This window comes from Puma concolor, chromosome E1 (genome assembly GCF_028749965.1).
Source record: "Puma concolor isolate L17-30 chromosome E1, mPumCon1.1.hap2, whole genome shotgun sequence".
Classification (NCBI taxonomy): Eukaryota; Metazoa; Chordata; class Mammalia; order Carnivora; family Felidae; genus Puma; species Puma concolor.
In genome coordinates, this window is record NC_141680.1 from 47,623,848 (window position 1) to 47,645,964 (window position 22,117).

At 41.0% G+C, this 22,117-nt stretch overlaps 1 protein-coding gene across 7 annotated transcripts in view; it reads left to right on the forward strand.

Moving 5' to 3' along the window:
- The window catches only part of EFCAB3 (EF-hand calcium binding domain 3), a 235,506-nt gene that overhangs the window by 205,347 nt on the left and 8,042 nt on the right, over positions 1–22,117 (forward strand). For all 7 annotated transcript variants that reach the window (XM_086687643.1, XM_086687646.1, XM_086687641.1 and 4 more), the window contains 6 exons: positions 3,550–3,626; positions 10,547–10,690; positions 11,934–12,005; positions 13,522–13,642; positions 17,534–17,727; positions 18,313–18,497. In XM_086687643.1, the coding sequence (XP_086543769.1) occupies positions 3,550–3,626; positions 10,547–10,690; positions 11,934–12,005; positions 13,522–13,642; positions 17,534–17,727; positions 18,313–18,497 (793 nt within the window). The remainder of the gene's footprint in view (positions 1–3,549; positions 3,627–10,546; positions 10,691–11,933; positions 12,006–13,521; positions 13,643–17,533; positions 17,728–18,312; positions 18,498–22,117) is intronic.

Sequence of the window (22,117 nt, forward strand, 5' to 3'; positions counted from 1 at the left end):
AAAAAAACAGGGAGGCATACCATCAGAGATTCTTAAATACAGAGAACAAACTGAGGGTTGCTGGAGGTGAGGTGGGAGGGGTGGGCTAAATGGGTGATGGGTATTAAGGGGACACTTATTGGGATGAGCACTGGGTGTTCTACGTAAGTGATGAATCACTGGGTTCTACTTCTGAAACCATTACTACGCTGTATGTTAAATAACTTGAATTTAAATAAATAAAATTTAAAAATAAAATAAATGGAAAAAAAGAATTATTAACGTGCTAAATATATTAAATACGCGCAAAGGCTATGAGGAAACAAATTAGGATGTTCTTCAAGTATCCTGTGATAAATTTAGTTATACAACAAAACATATGAATTGAAGATAAAGATTTTTATGAAAAGAAAAAATCCTTTTTGATTGGAGAAACAAAAAGTTCTTCTTCCTGTTCACCCAAATGAGAGACAATTTTTGTGTAAGGGGACAGAATATCCTAGAGGGCTTAAGAAGTTGTCAGCAGTCAATTAAGATATTTTGAGTGCTGGTTTATTTTTTTTAATTTTTTTTTTAATGTTTATTTATTTTTGAGACAGAGAGAGACAGAGCATAAACAGGGGAGGGTCAGCGAGAGGGAGACACAGAATCTGAAACGGGCTCCAGGCTCTGAGCTGTCAGCACAGAGTCCGACGCGGGGCTCAAACTCACGGATCGTGAGATCATGACCTGAGCCGAAGCCGGACACTCAACTGACTGAGCCACCCAGGCGCCCCTTTTTTCTTTTTTTTCTTTTTTAATTTTTTTTTAACGTTTATTTATTTTTGAGACAGAGAGAGACAGAGCATGAACGGGAGGGGCAGAGAGAGAGGGAGACACAGAATCTGAAACGGGTTGAGTGCCAGTGTAAAGGAGAATAACATTAGGGGATCACAAAGAAGACCTAATCCCCTAAGCAAGTCAGTACAGAGAAGGTCTGTAGCTCAAATATGATGGGTAAAATGAAATCTAGTAAATTAGCCGTGACTGGCCTTGAGCTAAAATTGGGAAGGGAGATTTGCCTGTGATATTAGCAAGAGCTTTTTCCTCCATCTGATAATTACAAATTCCAATAAACAGTAGCCACTAGTGACTAAAACAGCCTGGTCTATATTTTATCAGAGCACAAGAAGAAGAGCCTCTCTTCTCCCTCACCACCATCCATTTTCTCTGCCACTTGGAGAGATTTCTCCAAGCGTCCTTGACTGTGCCGTTCGCTGCTGCAGGAATAGATTCCTGACCTCTTTCCGAGGGATGTGGGCAAGACACCTTACAGCCACCAAGTCCCTTGATCTCATTGTTCCCTCACCCTGCATTACAAACTGTCTCTTGAACTAATGACGTTCTTGTCACTGAAAGGAGTCAAGCAAAGTCTAGACAAAGCACACGTAGAGGGAATTCCTACATGAGATGAGAGGCTAGCCCAGGCTCATTCCAAACCTAAGGTTCTTCAAAGCTCTGAAACATTATAAAATAAAAAGACCATTTCCTGTGTGGTTTGAAATTCTGCCAAGAGGATCCTTTTTGAATGTTGCTAATAAAGACATCACACTGCCTGACTTGCTTCTCGAGAACTTCCTATTTCTCCATCTACCGCATCTTTTATATCATGCAAAAGGAACTTGTTTATATTTAGAAATACGATGAATATAAAATAACCTGAGTAAGGCAAACTGGAGTTTTCAGAGATTCAAATAAGTGATAGAATGGAAACAGCAGCAGAAGAAATCAGTGTTGGTAAAAGCAGAGAAAACAAACTAATTAGGTAAAATTCCATGTTGTAAAAGTTGGGAATGGTGCATTTTGAGACCTATTACCTCCTTTTTCCCTAGGTCCCTCTTTGAAAATGAGTTGAACCTACTAGATACTGAGGAGGAGACTAAATTCATAAACGATAATTTTTTAAATTACCATGTGTAGTATTTCTTCCAGTTTCACTTCATTTGCTTCTTGTAGAAAGATAAAAACTAAGAGATTCCATTAAAACTTTTAGTTTAGGGGCACCTGGGTGGCTCAGTCGGTTTAGCATCTGACTTCGGCTCAGGTCATGATCTCACAGTTCGTGAGTTTGAACCCCATGTAAGGCTCTGTGCTGACAGCTCAGTGCCTGGAGCCTGCCTCGGATTCTGTGTCTCCCTCTCTCTCTCTACCCCTCCCCTGCTCACACTCTGTCTCTCTCTCTCTGTCTCTCTCTGTCTCTCTCTCTCTCAGGAAATGAACAAACATTTAAAAAAATAATATTAGGGGCGCCTGGGTGGCTTAGTCGGTTGAGCGTCCGACTCTGGCTCAGGTCATGATCTCACAGTTTGTGAGTTCGAACCCTGCGTCAGGCTCTGTGCTGACAGCTCGGAGCCTGGAGCCTGCCTTTGATTCTGTGTCTCACTCTCTCTCTGCCCCTCCCCTTCTCACACTCTGTCTCTCTCTGTCTCAAAAATAAACATTAAAAAAATAATAAGAATAAAACGTTTAGTTTAGTATCAAACCTAAATGTATTTTAAATAAAATTAATGTATAAAATTATGATTTTTTAAACCTTTAAAATTACTATATTATAAGAAAACCCAGTTATGCATAATGTACTTTATGTATGTACTCTAAACTAATAACCTCCTGTAGATCTATACAAAACATCCCCAAAGTATCCATACGTTTTCTCTTTTTTCCAGATTTTATTTTTCTGAGGAAATGAAAAGTAACCCAGTATTCCAAACCTTCCAGAAGTGATCACTCTCTCAGTAGATAGGTAGATACATAGATATAGATATGGTTGATATACATATAGACCATATATAGATATAGGTATAGATGTAGATGTAGATATATCTGCCTCTATCTCATATACGGGTAAAAATACAATTTGGCAGTTAAAGTCATAAAATAAGTATAGATACAAAGTTTTCAGTATAAGGATATTCAACATAAGATTATTTATACCAGTTTAAAAATTTTTTTAATGTTTATTTCTTTTAAGAGAGAGAGAGAGAGCACGCACACATGATCAGGGGAGGGGCAGAAAGAGAATCCCAAGCAGACTCCACACTGTTAGCACAGACCCCGATGTGGGGCTTGAACTCACAAACCATGAGATCATGGCCTGAACCCAAATCCAGAGTCAGATGCTGAACCAACTGAGCCATTCAGGCACCCCTACACCCGTTAAAAGTTTGAATTTATATTTCTAGCAATAGGAATAGTGTAGGGCTTATATCCTTGAGCTTTGAAGTCAGATAAACCTGAGTCTGAATCCCAGGACTTCTACCTATTATCTGTGCAATTGGGACAAGTTATTTAATCCTTCTGAGCCTCAGTTTTCTCTTTTGTAAAATGGAGAAAATCAGAGTTTTTTTAAGGATCTAAGGGCGATGGGCAGGGATAGGGCAGAGGTGGACCTTGGTGGCCAATATTTTCTCGCTGCATCTCCTCTGGATATATTGTGATGCATACAGTCATTCCAGTCAGCAAAAACTGAAGAATGGAACTAACATTTGCTGGTTTCATATATGTATTAAATCTTCTCATGTCTTTTGTCAGGGATAAAGATTTACCAGGATCTCTCCCGTGCCAATTACAGCACAAAGAAAGGAAGCTGAATGCTTCACAAATACAAGGTAATGAGAATCATCCCCAAATGAAAGCTCCTTGATATATCTGATCATTTTCTTCTCTGAGATCTGTAACTTCAAGGGTTGACTGTAGTCCTCTGCTATTTGAGACCAGAAGTTCTAATGCAGTGTCTAATTTATGGGAAGGAAGGGCGATTATTTTCAAACCGACATCTTCCTAGAATTTGGACAGTCCTAGACAAATATTTTTATTCAAATAAGGACTTGTGGGTACGCAAAAGAACAAATGCAAAGTCAAATAGAAATCAAGTAATGAAGCCCCAGGATTTCTCACAGAAAAAAAAAATCATAATGATAAAATTAGCTAAGCTTCCTACAGTTTATCAGTCCAAATAGCAAATATTTATTTAAAGCCCACGATGTAGTAAGCCTGGGAAACATGGTCATTGCCCTGATAGGAAGTCTTTCAGACAAGTCAGATCATTAAAGTGTGAATTTTTGACTGAAACAATTTAAATCACAATATGACACAAGTTATGATAGGGGAAGTATAAAGTATTATGGGAGCATAAAAGACAGTCTCCTGACTTGGTCTTGGGAGGATAGAAAGGGAGTCCCAGAGAAGGTTGGATAATGAGTGGAAGGCAGACAGCAAACAGGAAGCGTTCTGGGCAAGATAGAGTAGAATCTGCAAAGGCCCAAAGGAAAGGGAAAGCATGACTCGTTAGAAAAAAAAGAAAACAAAACAAAAAAGAAAGAAAGTCAGTCATGACTGTGTTTGGGTTCTGGGAAGGCTAATGCTTCACCCTCCAAGTTTGGGACCAGTTGAAAAAACAGGAAGTAAAGAATCACCTTTATTTCTGGGAAAACCGGTTTGAAAAACAAAAGATTGTCAAGATCGGAATTGCATTTATCCTTGTAAAACTGAGCTAAATGCCTTAATAATAGTTTATAGGGGTGCCTGGGTGGCTCAGTCGGTTAAGTGTCAGACTCTTGGTTTGGCTCAGGTCTTGATCTCACGATTTTGTGGATTCGAGGCCCGCATGGAGCTCTGCACGGGAAGTGCAGAGCCTGCTTAGAATTCTCTCTCTCTTCCTCTCTCTCTGCCCCTCCCTAACTCGGGCTGTCCCTGTCTCTCTCAAAATAAATAAATAAACTTTAAAATAATAATAATCACAACAACAACAACAGTTGATAGCCTTCTAAAACTTTAAGGTTTCGGGGCACCTAGGTGGCTCAGTCAGTTAAGCGGCCGACTTGGGCTCAGGTCACGATCTCGCGGTCCGTGAGTTTGAGCCCCACGTCGGGCTCTGTGCTGACAGCTCAGAGCCTGGAGCCTGTTTCAGATTCTGTGTCTCCCTCTCTCTGACCCTCCCTCGTTCATGCTCTGTCTCTCTCTGTCTCAAAAATAAATAAACATTAAAAAAATTTTTTTTAAACTTTAAGGTTTCTAATAGCATTCATATACATTGATGCTTGTTTTAAGGGTTCCCAGGATCTATTTTAATTGGGTATTATAAGACAGACAGACACATAAATGACCGTCAAGGAGGAAGAAAGTGTTATACTCCTACATCCCTAGAAATAGGAGGCACAGCAAACCATGAAGGGCACACGGGGCAGCACCAGAGTCAGCCAGGAGGCAAAGTGGAGGGTGGGGGGCAGTGGGCAAGGTCCCTTCCTGTGGTTTCTGCAGGAAGGAACAGGTTTTAAATACTACTTACATGCTGACACTTCCCAAATGTGTATGTCCAGCCCAAGCCTCTCTCCCCAGCTCCAGGCTCATATGTGATTGCCTCCTTGACACCTCCAATTATATGTCTAATAGATACTGCAAAATCAACACATCCCAAACTGAACTCCTGATGTGTTCTTCATACACTCTTTTTCATTGTGGTAAAATACACACAACATAGGGGCACCTGGGTGACACTCAGTGTCCAACTCAGTTTCGGCTCAGGTAATGATCCCAGAGTCATAAGATCGAGCCCTGTGTCGGACTCCATGCTGAGCATGGTGCCTGCTTAAGATTCTCTCTCTCTCTCCCTCTGCCCCTCTCCCCCACTCACATGCTCTCTCTTTCTCTCTAAAATAAAAAATTAAACTAAATTTAATTAATTTCAAAAATACACATAACATAAAAATTACAGTGTTAACCATTTTCAAGTGTATACGTACAGATCAGTGGCATTAAATATATTCACATGTTCTACAGCCATCACCACATCCACCTCCATATATTTTCATCTTCCCAAACTGAACCTCCACACCCACTAAACAGTACCTCCCCATTCTTCCCTCCCCTCAGCCTCTTACTCTTAAAACATGCTCGACCCACAACCTTCCCCATCTCAGATGATGATATTCCATCTTTCACTATTCTGGAAAAAAAATCTTGACTCTTCTGTCTCACCCTACCTATCAGTCCACCAGGAAATCTCATTGGCTCCACCTTTAAAATACATCTAGAAGCAGCCAGTTCTTACCACCTCTGCTCCAACCCTGGTCGGAGGCACCATTGTTGTTCACCCACAATAGCCTTCTGACCACCAGTCTCCAACTTGTATCCAAACTCTTCCAAAAGTCTGTTTTTCTAACGGCCAGAGTGATCCTGTTGAAACATAAGTCAGGTGGGTGTGAGGGGAGGAGATGACCTAAGGAACTTTGAAAATGGTGTTTTGACTGGAAACTCTAAGACCCGACACAAAAGGAACTGTACAGAAACAACGCACTCTAGCCAGTAAAGTTGTTTCCCATAGGGGTATAGCTTAACAATTCTGAAACTGTTGTACCTATGGACTGGGTGGAGTAACTCAGTAAATGGACGGCAGATGGCAGAAGCCAGGTTTCTCACGGTTTGGAGTGGGAAGTTACAGATAAACACGGGGAGAAGGCTCCAGTAAACCAGTGGTGCTGGCTTAGGTTCTGAGACATCAGTGTGAACTCATGTTTAGCTTCATATGAATACAGATGGACAGATCAAGAAATAATTAGAAGTATGTGTGTATCCATGTGTTACTATCCATGCACAGTATTTCCTAGCTCTGTCGGCTGAGAGGACTTAGAAGCATCAATACCCCCACAGCATACCCACCACCCAGATCTCGACTCCTAATGCCGGTCTCCCATAAAAGAAGCAGACTGGCTTGGATAAATGGCTGATTCTGGGGCCCGGGCAGTGAATAGACAAGACAAACCTGGGACATGTTATGGTGGCAGAAAGTAAGGAAGCACTCAGGAAACAAAAGGACACAGGAGCTTTTCAAAGGGATGCATGAGGGCAACCTGGAAGGGCTCACAATGATTAAAGCTAGAGTAATTTGGGGCAACCAAAATAAATAAAGTAGTGTTGGGTTATAACTCCAAGTATAAAAAGAATAGCTGCAAGTCCATACTGACAGAAATAAATGATTGAATTTTTTTTACAGTCTTTCAAAGATAAAATTTATTAGGATGAGAGCATTCTTTCGTATTTCTACATTGTTGATATTAGATAGCAAGAATAGATGTTCTTGTCAAGTACTTTTTTCTGTCTCTTGAAATTACCACATTTTTTCATGTTTAGCTTGATAAGATGATACATTAATACATGGTTTTGATTATTAAATCAACCTTTTATTCCTGGGATAAATCCTAGTTGGTCATTGATTGAATTTTTGTTTTAATGGAGAAGCGAGAACTCTCCCTTACGAGAGAATTCCAAATAATGAATGTAGTTACTACCTCCTCCGGGAGATGGCGCTTCATTCCCCGGCCCTCCGGCCCTTGAGTCTGGACTTCCCTTAGTGACTTGCTTCCAAAGAGTAGAAAAATGGAAAGGAGGGAAGTAACTTTACAGGGGGAAACCCTTACGAACACTCCCTCAGCCAGGTAATCCAGGTAAACATATCCGTGCCGAGTCATCTTGACAATATGCAGCCTTCTTACACCGTGAGGAGAACGTTACCTCACTTTGCTCATCTTCTTTCCAAAAATCCATGATCTCAGGCTAACCATGAGAAAAACATTAGAAAACCCAAGATTGAGGGACTTCCACAAAAGTGCCTGAGCAGTACTCCTCAAAACTGCCAAGGTCATCAAAAACAAGAAAAGTCTGAGAAACTGTGACAGAGAAGAGGCTAAAAAGACGTGACAACTAAATGTAATAGAGTATCCTGGATGGGATAGACTATTTCCTGGAGTGGGAAAGACTAATGAAATCCCATTCATGTCTACAGTTTAGTTAATAGCACTACACCAGTGTTGGCTTCTTAGATGTAATGAATGTCCCAGAGTAATGTAAGGTGCTAACATTAGGGAAAACTGGGTGAGGGATCTACAGGATCCCTGGGCTATCTTTGCAACTATATCTAAAACCAATCTGAAGTAAAATTTGGGGTGCCAGGGTGGCTCGGGTGGTTAAGTGCCCAACTCTTGATTTCAGCTCAGGTCATAATCCCACAGTTCATAAGTTTGAGCCTCACATCAGGCTCTGCACGGACAGTGTGAAGCCTGCTTGGGATTCTCTCTCCTCTCTCTCTCTTTCTCTCTCTCTCTCTTCCCAAATAAGTAAATAAACTTTTAAAAATGCATTTTAAAATAAAATTTAAAATAAATGGTAAAATATACCCACACACGCTCACACACATACACACACACACACACACACACACACACACACACACACACACACTACACTTCTGACCTTTCCTGTTCCTCTCCTGTTGCTCACTCCGATCCAGACACACCAGCCTCTTTGTTGTTCCTGGAACATGCCAGGCCTGTTCCCCGTGGCACCTTCACTCTGGCTCTTCCCTCTGTCTGGTCCTCTCTTCTCCCTGATATCTATTCCCTCATCCCCTTGAAGTCTTTGCTCAGATCTCACGTATTTAATACAAGCAACCTATCCCTCAATCCCTGGAACTCCCAATCCCCCCAACATGCATTTCTTTTTCTTTTTTCCTTTGTCTTCTACCTTGTAACATGTTATCCAACTTACCTATTTATTATATTTATATAAGTGCAGAGATCTTTGTCTATTTAGGGCACTAGTGCAGCCTAGGCACCTAGAGCAGCACCTGACGCAGAGAAGACATTCGTATTTGGGATGCCTGGGGGGCTCAGTCAGTTAAGCGTCCAACTTCAGCTCAGGTCATGATCTCACAGTTCGTGAGTTCGAGCCCCACGTCGGGCTCTGTGCTGACAGCTCAGAGCCTGGATCCTGCTTCGGATTCTGTGCCTCTGTCTCTCTCTGCCCCTTCTCTGTTCATGTTCTGTCTGTCTCTTTCTCTCAAAAATAAATGAACATTAAAAAAAAGACATGCGTATTTGTTGAAAGGCTGCATGAATGAAGGTAATACCTACTAACATGCTAGAAATACTAGGGAGAAATTAGAAACCAGTCAGAGATGGCTCCAGCCTTAGAGAAGCCTGCCTCCTATCAAGGGAGAAAGATGTTACCTATTCACACAATTTTAAGACAGGTATCATTATCTCTATAAGATGAATCTCATACATACAGACACATTGCATACATATAGATGCTAATACTTGACTGTGATATGAAATAAGTTTTATTCTGGTGCCATTTGGGATATATTTTGTTCTTGGTTTATTTCTTCATTCGCTGATTTTAGAAAATACATGTCTAAGTTTGGCTCCAGTTAATGCCTGGAGTATGTCTTTGAAAAAACTTTGACTCTATTCAAAACATTCGCATGCATATAATTTGGGTATATTTGGGTCCATTCGTTTTCTGTTGCTGCCATAACAAATTGCCACACACTTAGCAGCTTAAAACAACACAGATGTATTATCTCACAGCTCTGTGGGTCAGAAGTCCAGGCGGGTTCAGCTAGTTCCTCTTCTCTGGGTCTTTCAAGGCCAAAATGAAGGAGTTGGCCAGCCTGGCTTCTTACCAAGAGGCTCTAAAGAAAAATCTACTTCCAAGCTTATTTAGGTTCTTGGTAGAATCCAGTTCCTTGTGGTTCTTGGGGCTGAGGACCCATTTCCTTACTGGCTGTTAGCCAGGAGTCTCTCTCAGCCCCGTAAAACCATCTGCATTCCACATTACATGACCCCATCCATCTTCAAACCAATCCCTCCTCATTCTTTGAATCTCTCTGATCTCTCTTTTTGCCACATCTCTCTTGCTTCTGGCTGCCTAAGGGACCTGTAATTATTTTGGGCACACTCTGATAATCCACAATAATTTATCTTAATTATAACTGCAAAGTCCTTTTTATTGTGTAAGTAATACATCCACAGATTCCAGGGATTAGGGCATGGACATCTTTCAAAGACCATTTTGCGAACATACTTGGTTTTCCACCAAGTAGTTTATTCCAGTTCAAATCTCATGGAAGGATGATGTCCTTTATATGAAATGTCTATTATGTACTCATTTTTCTCTCAATAATTTTTTAGAACATGATCTCCAATCAACTATATAGTCTGTCCTAGTTCATTAGAATATGTACTCATTCTTGGGGCGCCTGGGTGGCGCTGTCGGTTAAGCGTCCGACTTCGGCCAGGTCACGATCTCGCGGTGCGTGGGTTCGAGCCCCGCGTCAGGCTCTGGGCTGATGGCTCAGAGCCTGGAGCCTGTTTCCGATTCTGTGTCTCCCTCTCTCTCTGCCCCTCCCCCGTTCATGCTCTGTCTCTCTCTGTCCCAAAAATAAATAAATGTTGAAAAAAAAAAGAATATGTACTCATTCTTTTTTTAATACATTTTTTAGTATTTATTTTTGGAAGAGAGAGACACAGCACGAGTAAGGGAGGGGCAGAGGGAAAGGGAGACAGAGAATCCGAAGCAGGCTCCAGGCTCTGAGCTGTCGGCACAGAGCCTGACACGGGGCTCGAACTCACAAACCGTGAGATCATGACCTGAAATGAAGTCAGACATTCAACCGGCTGAGCCACCAAGGCACCTCTATACTCATTCTTGAATAACTAACTATCTGACTAACTTAACTGCATTTCCTCAGCCTTCCAAGATGCCTACAACTTCTTTAACAAGGATAAAACTGGCTGTATTGATTTACATGGAATGATGTGCACTCTAGCCAAGTTGGGAATGAATCTAACCAAGCATGATGTCTATAATGAATTAAAATGTGCTGATATTGATGGTGAGTACTTTGACTTGTAATTACTTTTCTCATAGAAGGTTTTTATAAATTTATATATTTCTATCAGTGACTACATAAATGAGAAATAAATCTCATTTATTGTCAAAAGTACATATACGTGTTTCTCTTTAAGGATATCAGTAAAGTATGTGTACAAGTTACAAAATCAAATTGTACAAAATGGACTATCCTTTGAAAAGTTCTGTGTGGAAACTAAAAGTGACTGTCATATTTCAACATCAAATTCAGATTACTTGTCATGATGTACATTTTGGAGGGTGCCTTGAAATAACAGATACAAAGTCATTGACAATTTCAAAAATGACATGTTACCAAGAAAATCCAAGCCCTTTGTTTCCATTTGAATCTTATTAGTACAAATCTTCCTTCCATCATTAGAGCCCACCTACATATTTTTTAATTTATTTAAATTCCAAGTTAGTTAACATACAATGTAGTATTGGTTTCCAGAGTAGAACCCAGTGATTCATCACTTACATATAACACCGTGCTCATCCCAAGTGCCCTCCTTAATGCCCATCACCCACTGAGCCCATCTGTACTGTGACAAAAATGCCACAGCATTTTTGTTGCTATTTTTAAAGCTGTTAGATAACATTCCCTTTGAATACACTGACCTAGTGATTATAGCCCATGCTGATATGTTGTATGGAGTATATATTCACTATCTCCTCTCACCTCTCCCCACCCAACTGCCAGTGCCCCATTCAATTAGCATAAGGCCCACATGTGAATCAGTGTCACTGGTCAATTAAGGCATCACTTGTTTCCACTAACTCCGCCCAATTTGTCTGTTCTTTCATCAGAACACACGTACATACCTCTAACAGCACTATTCTTTAACGTTAGAGGTGACTGGGTACAACTTGGGGTTGTTTTAATAATAAAAATAGCAGAGGGGGGGTATGGGAAGCCAGGGGTGGATTCCATGCAAAAATGGCAAGTCTCCAGGAAAGGAGTGAGTGGTTAGGACTGCAGGGGCTGAGAGCCTGGTTGATGTTTTTACCCCACCATTGCTTCTGGTGGCTGTGGGTGACTCATGTAACAGTGCTAAAACCACTTCGAGAAGACCAGTGCTCACCTGAGCACATCTCCAGCCTTAACATGCTGTGATTTTACGTATTGAATAGTCCAAGGTGTTTTCATTTGACATTTAACATATAATCTAATTACTAAAATGCATCTTATATCTTTGTTCTGAGCCTTCACATTTCTGTTTCAGGGGATGGAAAGGTGAATTTCTCAGACTTCATAAAGGTGTTAACAGATAAGAACCGCTTTCTTAAAGCTGTGGGTGAGTAGAGCTATTACAGAACAGATGGCAGCTGGGTAGCTGTGAGTCACTGCATAGTAACTATTATTCATTTAGGCCTCTGATCAGGAGACACGTGAGGAAGGTGTATTCTGGGGTGAGATTTACTTGCCATACTGCTTCTCCAAAACACTATTTGCTAAGCAAATTGATATAGTTTTAGAATTTTATGCATCAAGTCCTTCTGCAGGAGACACTGCTTTTTGGTCTCTGGTGTGAACATTTGGAGTAGTGTAGAAAAAATCGGTCACCTTTTATAATATTCTTTACCAAGCGCCTGTGCTACTTTGAGAGGAGCTCCCTTTACAAATGAAAAATTTTTTTTAGAAAAAGAAAAATGCTCTCTCTCGTGCAAATTTGGGTATAAATAATTTACTATTCCTAAAAAATACCTTCCTCACCCTGATGAAGTCTTCCCTCAGTGCAAGGACTGGAGAGTCGGCTAGAGGTTAAAGAGCATATTCTCACACACGGTCATAAATGATGTGAAAGTGTACTTGACATATTATTAGTCCTCTGATGGTTTATTTATGAGTTTAACAGCCTGCCTTGGAAAAACTAACCACAATTCAGGTTATATTTTCTAGGATAAATACATTCTAAATTCTAACTACTGTGTACTGTTTTGAAAACACACTCATTCAGGGGCACCTGGGTCGCTCAGTCGGTTAAGCATCTGACTCTTGGTTTCGGCTCAGGTCACGATCCCAGGGTCATGGGATCGAGCCCAGTGTCAAGCCTGTGCTGAGTGTGGAGTCTGCTTAAGTTTCTCTCACTCTCTCTCTCCCCCTCTCCCCTGCTCACTCTTTTTCTCTAAAATAAAAAAAAAAAAAATGTTTTTAAAGCACTCATTCATAGGCTGTGAACTGTCCTTAGAATAAACAGAAGTTACTGCTTCAAGTACTACTATAGTAACAAGGGTTTGCTTGCAAACCCGAGATATGTTTATCAACAATTTCTTAATCTAGAAGAACAAGACAATAGTCCTTAATACATGAGTCGTGTTTATGTTAAATTCAATTTAATTACAAGTCATATTTACTTCAAGTCAATATATACTTAGAAGTCACTGAACTAAAAGTATTTATTTATTTTGAGAAAAAGAATGCATGAGCCCGTGTGAGCAGGGGAAGGGCACAAAGAGAGGGAGGGAAAGAGAATCCTAAGCAGGCTCTGCACTGGTAGCGTGGAGCCCGAAGCGGGGTTCGACACGGTGTTCAAACCCATGACCCAAGCCAAAACCAAGAGTCGGTTGTTAACCAACTGAGCCACCCAGGCTCCCAGAACTAAAAGTATTTTTTAATGATTATTCTGTCTGTTCAGTAATTAAAATGACCTTTCTACCAAATAGAACAGATTTTTTAATGTTTTTCTATAACTCTCTAGTACCTAACCTGGTATTACTCTTGTAAATAGAATAAAAAGACTTGTCAGCTTATTACTTTTTTTGACAGATGGTTTTTTCAGAAAGCATTTTGAATTTTTTTCTCCTTCATAGTTCCAGAAAAGGAGAAATGTTTAGATTTAGCTGGCAACCCAGGGATCCTGTTGTTTGAAATCCTATCAAAGCTTGTAGAGACTTCGGCCTTACCCAGAAAGGCTATAATGGAAATAGTAAGGTAAGTGGCAAAGAAAGGGGTAAAAACAGCCTTCTTAGAAGCACTTATGAGGATATGTACAAGGCAGTCACCTCTGATTAACATCCTTCTCCACAGGGTCTGCCCCAGAACAAAGGAGATGGGGTCTGTGGCAATGCTCACGTGCCACATGAGACCTAATTCCTTCATCCCAACTGTGCTACCTAGTTCTGAAATTGCAAGACTGACCTCAGTCCATCTCAGGGCCCACTGAAGGCCTAAGACAACCAAGAAAGTTCAGACTCTCCTACCCTATGCTAGAGAATCCCAGAAGAATTCAGACTTTTCCAGGGATGATCTTTGTGTTGGGCTTGGAAATCTCATTTGGAAGACACTCTCATTCATGTTGGAACTCCCTGGGGCTTCCTTTGACTCTGGGACGATGTATAGCAATTTCAGACATCCCAAAGTAGCCTTTTGGACTGGGGCACAGCCAGAAGTAGACCCAAGAATGGAGGATGAGGAAATATTCTCACACCCAAATGTGTTTTATTCCAACAAATATCACTAAAGATAAAATTTCTCAATCTATTGTTATCATTATATTATATTGAATGTTGCTGTTAACAATTTTTTAACTAATTCTCTTTCAAAGTTGTGCCTTCCCTCCTAGGCTTAAAAATACAGAATGTTTTCTGAATCCTCCGTGGGTAGCTCTATGCTGTCCTGTATCTGTCAGGTGTGGAACAGAAGGCACACAAAATTCTACTCTTCATTCCAGTTCAAAGGCATTTATTAAATGCCTGTTATTAGTACACAAACTTGACACATTGCTTAACCTTTCAGCCTTGGTATATATATCTATATATAGTACTATATATAGTACTATATAGTAATGTTTGAATCCTCACCTCCTTAATGGGTACTATTGTCCTCATTTTACAAATGAAAAACCTAAAGTACAGGTAGTTGTACTTTGCCCCAAGGAGCAATGGTGCCTGGATTTTAGCACAGTCTGATTCCAGAACCCACGCTCTTCTCCACTGCCCTACACTGCCTCTCACACCCAGTAAGTGACCAGGAAATGTTTGCTGATATTGGTGTTTTGATGATGATGATGATGATGATGTTGTTGATGATGATGATGGTTGTTACTTATCATATACCTGGTTTCTAAGGAGATGAAGTGTTTGATATGTAGTGTTTGCATTTAAGGAACTTAAAATATAAATTGAGAGTAAAGCCCTAAGTACGTAGACAACTAAATAATGCCAAATGAGTGGCAAAGATCATTCATGTAGTTTCCTGAGAAAGCCGGTCTTGAGCTGGGTAATGGTAGAATTTGACAGGTGTTCCTGTAGTTGATTACAATGTTTACTAAACATTATGTGCAAGGGGCGCCTGGGTGGCGCAGTCGGTTAAGCGTCCGACTTCAGCCAGGTCACGATCTCGCGGTCCGTGAGTTCGAGCCCCGCGTCGGGCTCTGGGCTGATGGCTCAGAGCCTGGAGTCTGTTTCCGATTCTGTGTCTCCCTCTCTCTCTCTGCCCCTCCCCCGTTCATGCTCTCTCTCTGTCCCAAAAATAAATAAATGTTGAAAAAAAAAATTAAAAAAAAAAACAAAAACATTATGTGCAATTTCTGAGTGTGCACTTTACACGCATTAGCTTTTTCCTGGATTGCTGCCTCCTAACTGGTCTCCCTGTTTGTACCTTTTGGTTCCCCACCCCAGCTTGCCCACTCCAGTCTATTCTCAACACTCCCTCTATCTAGCTGATGTCTTAATGCCTACAGCACCAAATGATCCTTTTAAAATGTCGGATCATGTCAGTCCTCTGCTCAAAATCTTCAGCCAATGGGGCATCTGGGTGGCTCAGTCAGTTAAGCATTCGACTCGGTTCAGTTCAGGTCATGATTTCGTGGTTTCATGAAATCCCTGCATCAGGCTCAGCACTGACCGTGCAGAGTCTGCTTAGAATTCTCTCTCTCCCTCTCTCTCTCTGCCCTTCTCCCACTTGTGCTGTCTCTGTCTCTCTCAAAATAAACTTAAAAACATAAAATATTATTTTAAAAAACCTTCAAAACCCTTCCATTTCCCTCTGAGTATGAGTCTTAGACTGTATATGACTTATTGGTCTTCTAGGTGACCTGCCCTCACTTTTGACCTCTTTGACTTTGTCTCCTGTTACTCTGCTCCATTCAGGCTAGCACCCTTGCTGTTCCTCAAATACACCAGACATGCTCCTGCCTCAAGACCTTTAAATTACACTAAGAGAAATGAGCATTATATATTTTCAGAGGAGGATAAGAACATTGTGGATAGTTGGGCTCAAGGTTAAGGAAGGAATTATCTGATTATAAACCAGACTGCTATGGCACCTGTGTGGCTCAGTCCATTGAGCATCTGACTCTGGATTTTGGCTCAGGTCATGATCCTAGGATCATGGGATAGAGCCCCAAGTTGGGGTCCACACTGAGCAAGGAGCCTACTTAAGATTCATTCATATGCTCTCTCTCTCTCTCCCTCTCTCTCTCTCTCCCCTCCACTTTCCCCCTGTCCGCTGATCACACACTCTTTCTTTCTAATAAAATAAAATAAAATAAAATAAAATAAAATAAAATAAAATTTATAAACCAGACTCTAAGCAGAACGCTATTGGCACATCTACCCAACCACTGCTGCAGCTCCAACATTTAGAATGAGTTCTTTCCCTCTTTCTGAGAGGAAAAAAAAAAAGGTTGCCTGTCATCATCCCAGAAAGCAATGAAGCTTCCCATTGCTGTAACAGAAAAATCTGCCTGTGTAATGATAAGCAAGGTCTTGCATTTCGTCCTCTGAGACAGTAAGCATTGACGGTCCTCTGCTCCGCAAACTGAGAAGCGAGGTCTCCCACATTGGTACTGAAGCCCCACTATACCAAGTCCTCCTCCACCACCCACAGCTCCAGAGAGACGTCCATCGTTCCAGCTGCAAGAGGGAATCTGATCTGCAATGAATGTTTAAGGCATGCATGTTTGTAAATCAGATGTCTATACCTTTGGGGATGTTTGTGCTGTGAATGAGAGTCCCTTAGCATATTTTAAAGTATTTATAAACTAAAATGCACAGTAACAGATCTCCTAAATCCGTTGATACACAATGTGCATGCATACACACACACACAACTCAAAGAAATGCAACCAATAGTAATTTACTGAATAGTAAGATTATTGGTGATACTTCCTTTTTTTTTTTTTTTTTTTAATTTTTTTTTTCAACGTTTATTTTTGGGACAGAGAGAGACAGAGCATGAACGGGGGAGGGGCAGAGAGAGAGGGAGGCACAGAATCGGAAACAGGCTCCAGGCTCTGAGCCATCAGCCCAGAGCCTGACGCGGGGCTCGAACTCACGGACCGCGAGATCGTGACCTGGCTGAAGTCGGACGCTTAACCGACTGCGCCACCCAGGCGCCCCGATACTTCCTTTTTATACTCTTCTGCATTTTCCAAATTCTCTGCAATAAGGATTTCTTTTAATTAAAAGAAAGTTGCATTTTAAAACTCAACACAAAGTAATATAATGGTAGGCATGATTAATGTTTGTATTCAAGCTGGTACCACTCAAGGCTTTGTCAAGGATCACTATCGATAGGTATTTTTCTAGACAAGACTTGAGGTTTGGGGGGAGGAGGAAGGAAGCCAAAGCCCAGAAACTAGAAATATAAGCTAGCCAAATGGCCTGGGAAAAGTATTAGTAGATATTCTAGGAATGTCACAAAATTAAGCACTCAGTAAATGATATTGAATGAATATATAAATTAAGTTTAAAATAAATGGATTCAGCCAATACCTTGCAGCTGGACTTTTTTTCCTTTTGTCCAACACTTAGGCAGTTTTTCAGTAGGACTATACAGCACTTTTTATTCTTTTTTTTAATTCCTTTTTTTTTTTTTTAGCTATTTCCAAAGAAAATTCCAGGAAACCAGGTCAGGAATGTTATGGAATCCCTACACCATGGCTTATGAAAAAAGGAGATTTAAGCAAGACATATGCACCCCTCCCAGCTCAAGCACAGCTGCCTTTGCCAATGCTGCCCGGACTGCAATAATGAAAGAAAAGGATTTATTTAAATTTCTTGAAGAGCTCAAGAGTAAGAGCCATTTGTCCTCTCCCCACTGTTGCAAAGGATTTATTTGTAGATTACTGGTCAGAAATAAACACTAGAAGTCAAGTGCTATAGAAACAGGACCACAGGGGCGCCTGGGTGGCGCAGTCGGTTAAGCGTCCGACTTCAGCCAGGTCACGATCTCGCGGTCCGTGAGTTCGAGCCCCGCGTCAGGCTCTGGGCTGATGGCTCGGAGCCTGGAGCCTGTTTCCGATTCTGTGTCTCCCTCTCTCTCTGCCCCTCCCCCATTCATGCTCTGTCTCTCTCTGTCCCAAAAAATAAATAAACGTTGAAAAAAAAAATTTTTAAAAAGAAACAGGACCACAGCCTATTCTGTCTGGTCTATGTCACACAAGTATCATTGGAAAGCATATCTGCATCTTAACCTGAGTCCTCATGATTCAGGTGAAGCCTAGAGTCTGGGGGCGGAGGAGAGGGCAGGAGAGTGAAGAGTGGGGGTCACAGCCACTGAGAAGACTAGACAAAGAGCAAAACAGGCACTACATGTATGTCTTTTATGTGAATTTCCTCTTACACGGTTCATAATATCATTTTTGTTTTTATCTTTAGGGTGCAATCCTCCTTCAGATAGCCCATATTCAAAAATACCCATCTTTCCATTGTTTCCTAATGTGGATGGGGTGGTGATGGGAAAGCCATTCAAAGACATGCAGAAATTAGAAATGCTAAGGAGAAAGGAGCCTCTGAACTTCTTTGAGAACTATTTTTTCCATAAAAGAGACTGGAAAGCACAGGTAAGATTTCAATTATTAATTAATTCAAATTAATATTAGTTAAACATTAGTTAATTCAAATACTTAAGTTTCTAAGTTCTAACTTAACAGAACTAATAACATGTTTTTTAATGACAAACGTTTTCAGTCATTGTATTTTTTTTATTTTTTTTAGTGTTTATTCATTTTTGAGAGAGAGCAGGGGAAGGGCAGAAGTGGGGGGTTGGGGGACAGAGGATCTGAAGCAGGCCCTGTGCTGACAGCAGAGAGCCCGATGTGGGGCTTGAACTCATGAACCATGAGATCATGACCTGAGCTGAAGTCAGACGCCCAACCGAGCCACCCGGGTGCCCCTTTTTAATAGATATTAATTCTGCTACTTCAAGATCAAAAATTTCTGCATGGCCAAAAATAATCACATTTGCAACTCGTACACAAAGGGCTAACTCCTTTAATACATCAAAGAGCTTCAAATTGATTAGAAAGAAACTAACTTGTATAAAAATAAGCAAAGGATATGAACAGATAGTTCTCAGTAGTGTGAAAAGATATTCAATCCCATTCTTCATAAAAGATCCAAATCAAAACCACCCTGAAAGTGGTAATGCAGAAAGATAGTATCTTTCCATATTAGACTGACCAAGATCAAAAGGTTGAAAAATACATGGGGTACTCATAAATTGCAGATAGGAGTTTAAATTGGTTCAACCTCCACAAAGGAAATTTGGTAATACCTACCAAAGTGACAGACCTCACACCTGTGGACTATGAGTGAGGAACAATTTCTCCACTGCGCTCTTAGGGTCTTTCAGCTGAGCCTGAGAATTAAATTGACATAAGACAGATCAACAGAAAAGCATACACATTTTTAAAATTTTACAGGTACGTGGGAGTCCCCACAGAAAACGAAGACTCAAAGTAGCAAAGTCCAACACTTGTGTGCTAAATTGGCCAAAGAGTTGTAAATAGGGTGAAAACGTGTCCAGGCAAAGGGACTTGGCCTAGGGTAGTTAACTGGGTGGAGTTTAGAAGACAAAGGTTAGTTTAACACGATTTGTACAGATTTCTGCCAGCCTCAACTCCCCATTCCCAGTGATAAGAATGTTACTTTCCTCCCGGTATAAAGAGAGCATCTTCCATATGGGGCGTTGATCTCCTGCATTCAGGAAGGAAGAGGAGAGAGATCAGAGTGCTCTTCTTAACACCCGCTGTTTTCCAAGTCCCTTTAACTCAAAATACTCCTTTTGGGGAGCCTGGGTGGCTTGGTCGGTTAAGCGTCCGACTTCGGCTCAGGTCACGATCTCGCAGTCCGTGAGTTTGAGCCCCGCGTCGGGCTCTGTGCTGACAGCTCAGAGCCTGGAACCTGTTTCAGATTCTGCGTCTCCCTCTCTCTCTGCCCCTCCCCTGTTCATGCTCTGTCTCTCTCTGTCTCAAAAATAAACGTTAAAAAAAAATTTTTTTTTAAATAAATAAAAATAAATAAATAAATAAATACTCCTTTTGCCAAAGTCACATATTTGGGGTGGCATATTCAGCCACCTTCATGACCTAGCATCTCACCCCGAGGACACTATCTGGGATACACTTGTTCCAAATGCCACCCATACAAGGCAACTCATTACATGGTTGTTTATACTAGCAAACGGTTGGGGAAATAACTAAATGACCATTTACTAGATTAACTCTATTACCGGGTTAACTATTTACTGGGTTAACTACTACTGTATTTACTAGGTTAAATAACTAGGGGACTAGTTAAATTATGCTTTATCCTTACCATGAAATATTCTGCAGCCATTTTTAAAAAATTTATTTATTTTGGGGAGAGAAAGAGAGTGAGAGAGAGAGAGAGAGAGAGAGAGCACGACCAGGGGAGGGGCAGAGAGAGGGACACAGAGAATCCGAAACAGAGAGCCCCATGTGCAGCTCGAACCCACAAACTGGGAGATCATGACCTGAGCTGAAGTCGGATGCTTAACTGACTGGGCCACCCAGGTGCCCCCTGCAGACATTTTAATGACTTAAGAAACTCTTTGTGTGATGATGTAAAAGATCTCCAAAAGGAAAAGGATATGAAACAGTATGTGTAGCACACTGCTATTTGTATAAAAAGGAGAAAAATAAATAAATACAAACTATGTACATATACTTTTTTCTTGTAAAATGTTCTGGAAGGAAATCCAAGAGAATAGTAACATTGGTTGCCTGCAGACAGAGAAAGCAAGGGGCTGGGAGACAGAAGAGGCAAGGAGATCAGTGTATATTCACCATACTCTGATTTTTGAAGCATATGTATGTTTTACACTCCTAAAGATTGGAAATAAAAAAGAATTAACTGTTTTGGGGAGTACTAAACAAGAGCTAAAATACTCTACAGCACAGTGACATGGGAGATGAGAAGGGTGGTGCTCAGAATTAAAGCTTCCTAAGTTCATTTTATTGTTTGAGTAGAGACTTAGGATACTGGTCAAATCTATAATTTGTTAAATTAATTATGAGTGTTGGGGCGCCTCTGTGGCTCAGTCAGGTAAGCGTTGAACCCTTGGCTTCAGCTCAGGTCATGATCTCACAGTCGTGAGATGAAGTCCCACGTGGTTCCACACTGCGTATAGAGCCTGCTTAAGATTCTCTCCCATTCTCTCTCTCTCTCTTCCCTGATTCTCTCCTGCTCATGCTGCCTCAAAAATAAAATTGAGGGGCGCCTGGGTGGCGCAGTCGGTTAAGCGTCCGACTTCAGCCAGGTCACGATCTCGCGGTCCGTGAGTTCGAGCCCCGCGCCGGGCTCTGGGCTGATGGCTCAGAGCCTGGAGCCTGTTTCCGATTCTATGTCTCCCTCTCTCTCTGCCCCTCCCCCGTTCATGCTCTGTCTCTCTCTGTCCCAAAAATAAATAAACGTTGAAAAAAAAATTAAAAAAAAAAAAAAAATAAAAAATAAAAAAAAATAAAATTGAGTGTTAAAAATGTGAGGATAATCACTAAAATGAATCATAAATAAGTTAATGAATAATCATTAAAATGAATAATTGTCAAATAGAAGGAAAAAAGAATAAGAAAAAAGAGAAAACATGGGATAATAGAAAATGCAAAACAAAATAGGCAGATGGGGTGCCTGGGTGGCTCAGTCAGTTAAACATCTGACTTTAGCTCAGGTCATGATCTCGTGGTTTGTGAGTTCCAGCCCCATGTTGGGCTCTGTGCTGACAGCTCAGAGCCTGGAGCCTACTTTCGATTCTGTGTCTGTCTCTCTCTGCCCCTCCCCTGCTCATGCTCTGTCTCTCTTTCTCAAAATTAAATAAATATTTTTAAAAATTTTAAAAAATAGAAAAATCGGGGCGCCTGGGTGGCGCAGTCGGTTGAGTGTCCGACTTCAGCCAGGTCACGATCTCGCGGTCCGTGAGTTCGGGCCCCACGTCAGGCTCTGGGCTGATGGCTCAGAGCCTGGAGCCTGTTTCCGATTCTGTGTCTCCCTCTCTCTCTGCCCCTCCCCCGTTCATGCTCTGTCTCTCTCTGTCCCAAAAATAAATAAATGTTGAAAAATAAATAAATAAATAAATAGATAAATAAATAAATAAATAAATAAAATTTAAAAAAAATAAAAAATAGAAAAATCCAAGTATGTCAGTAATCACAACAAAAGATTA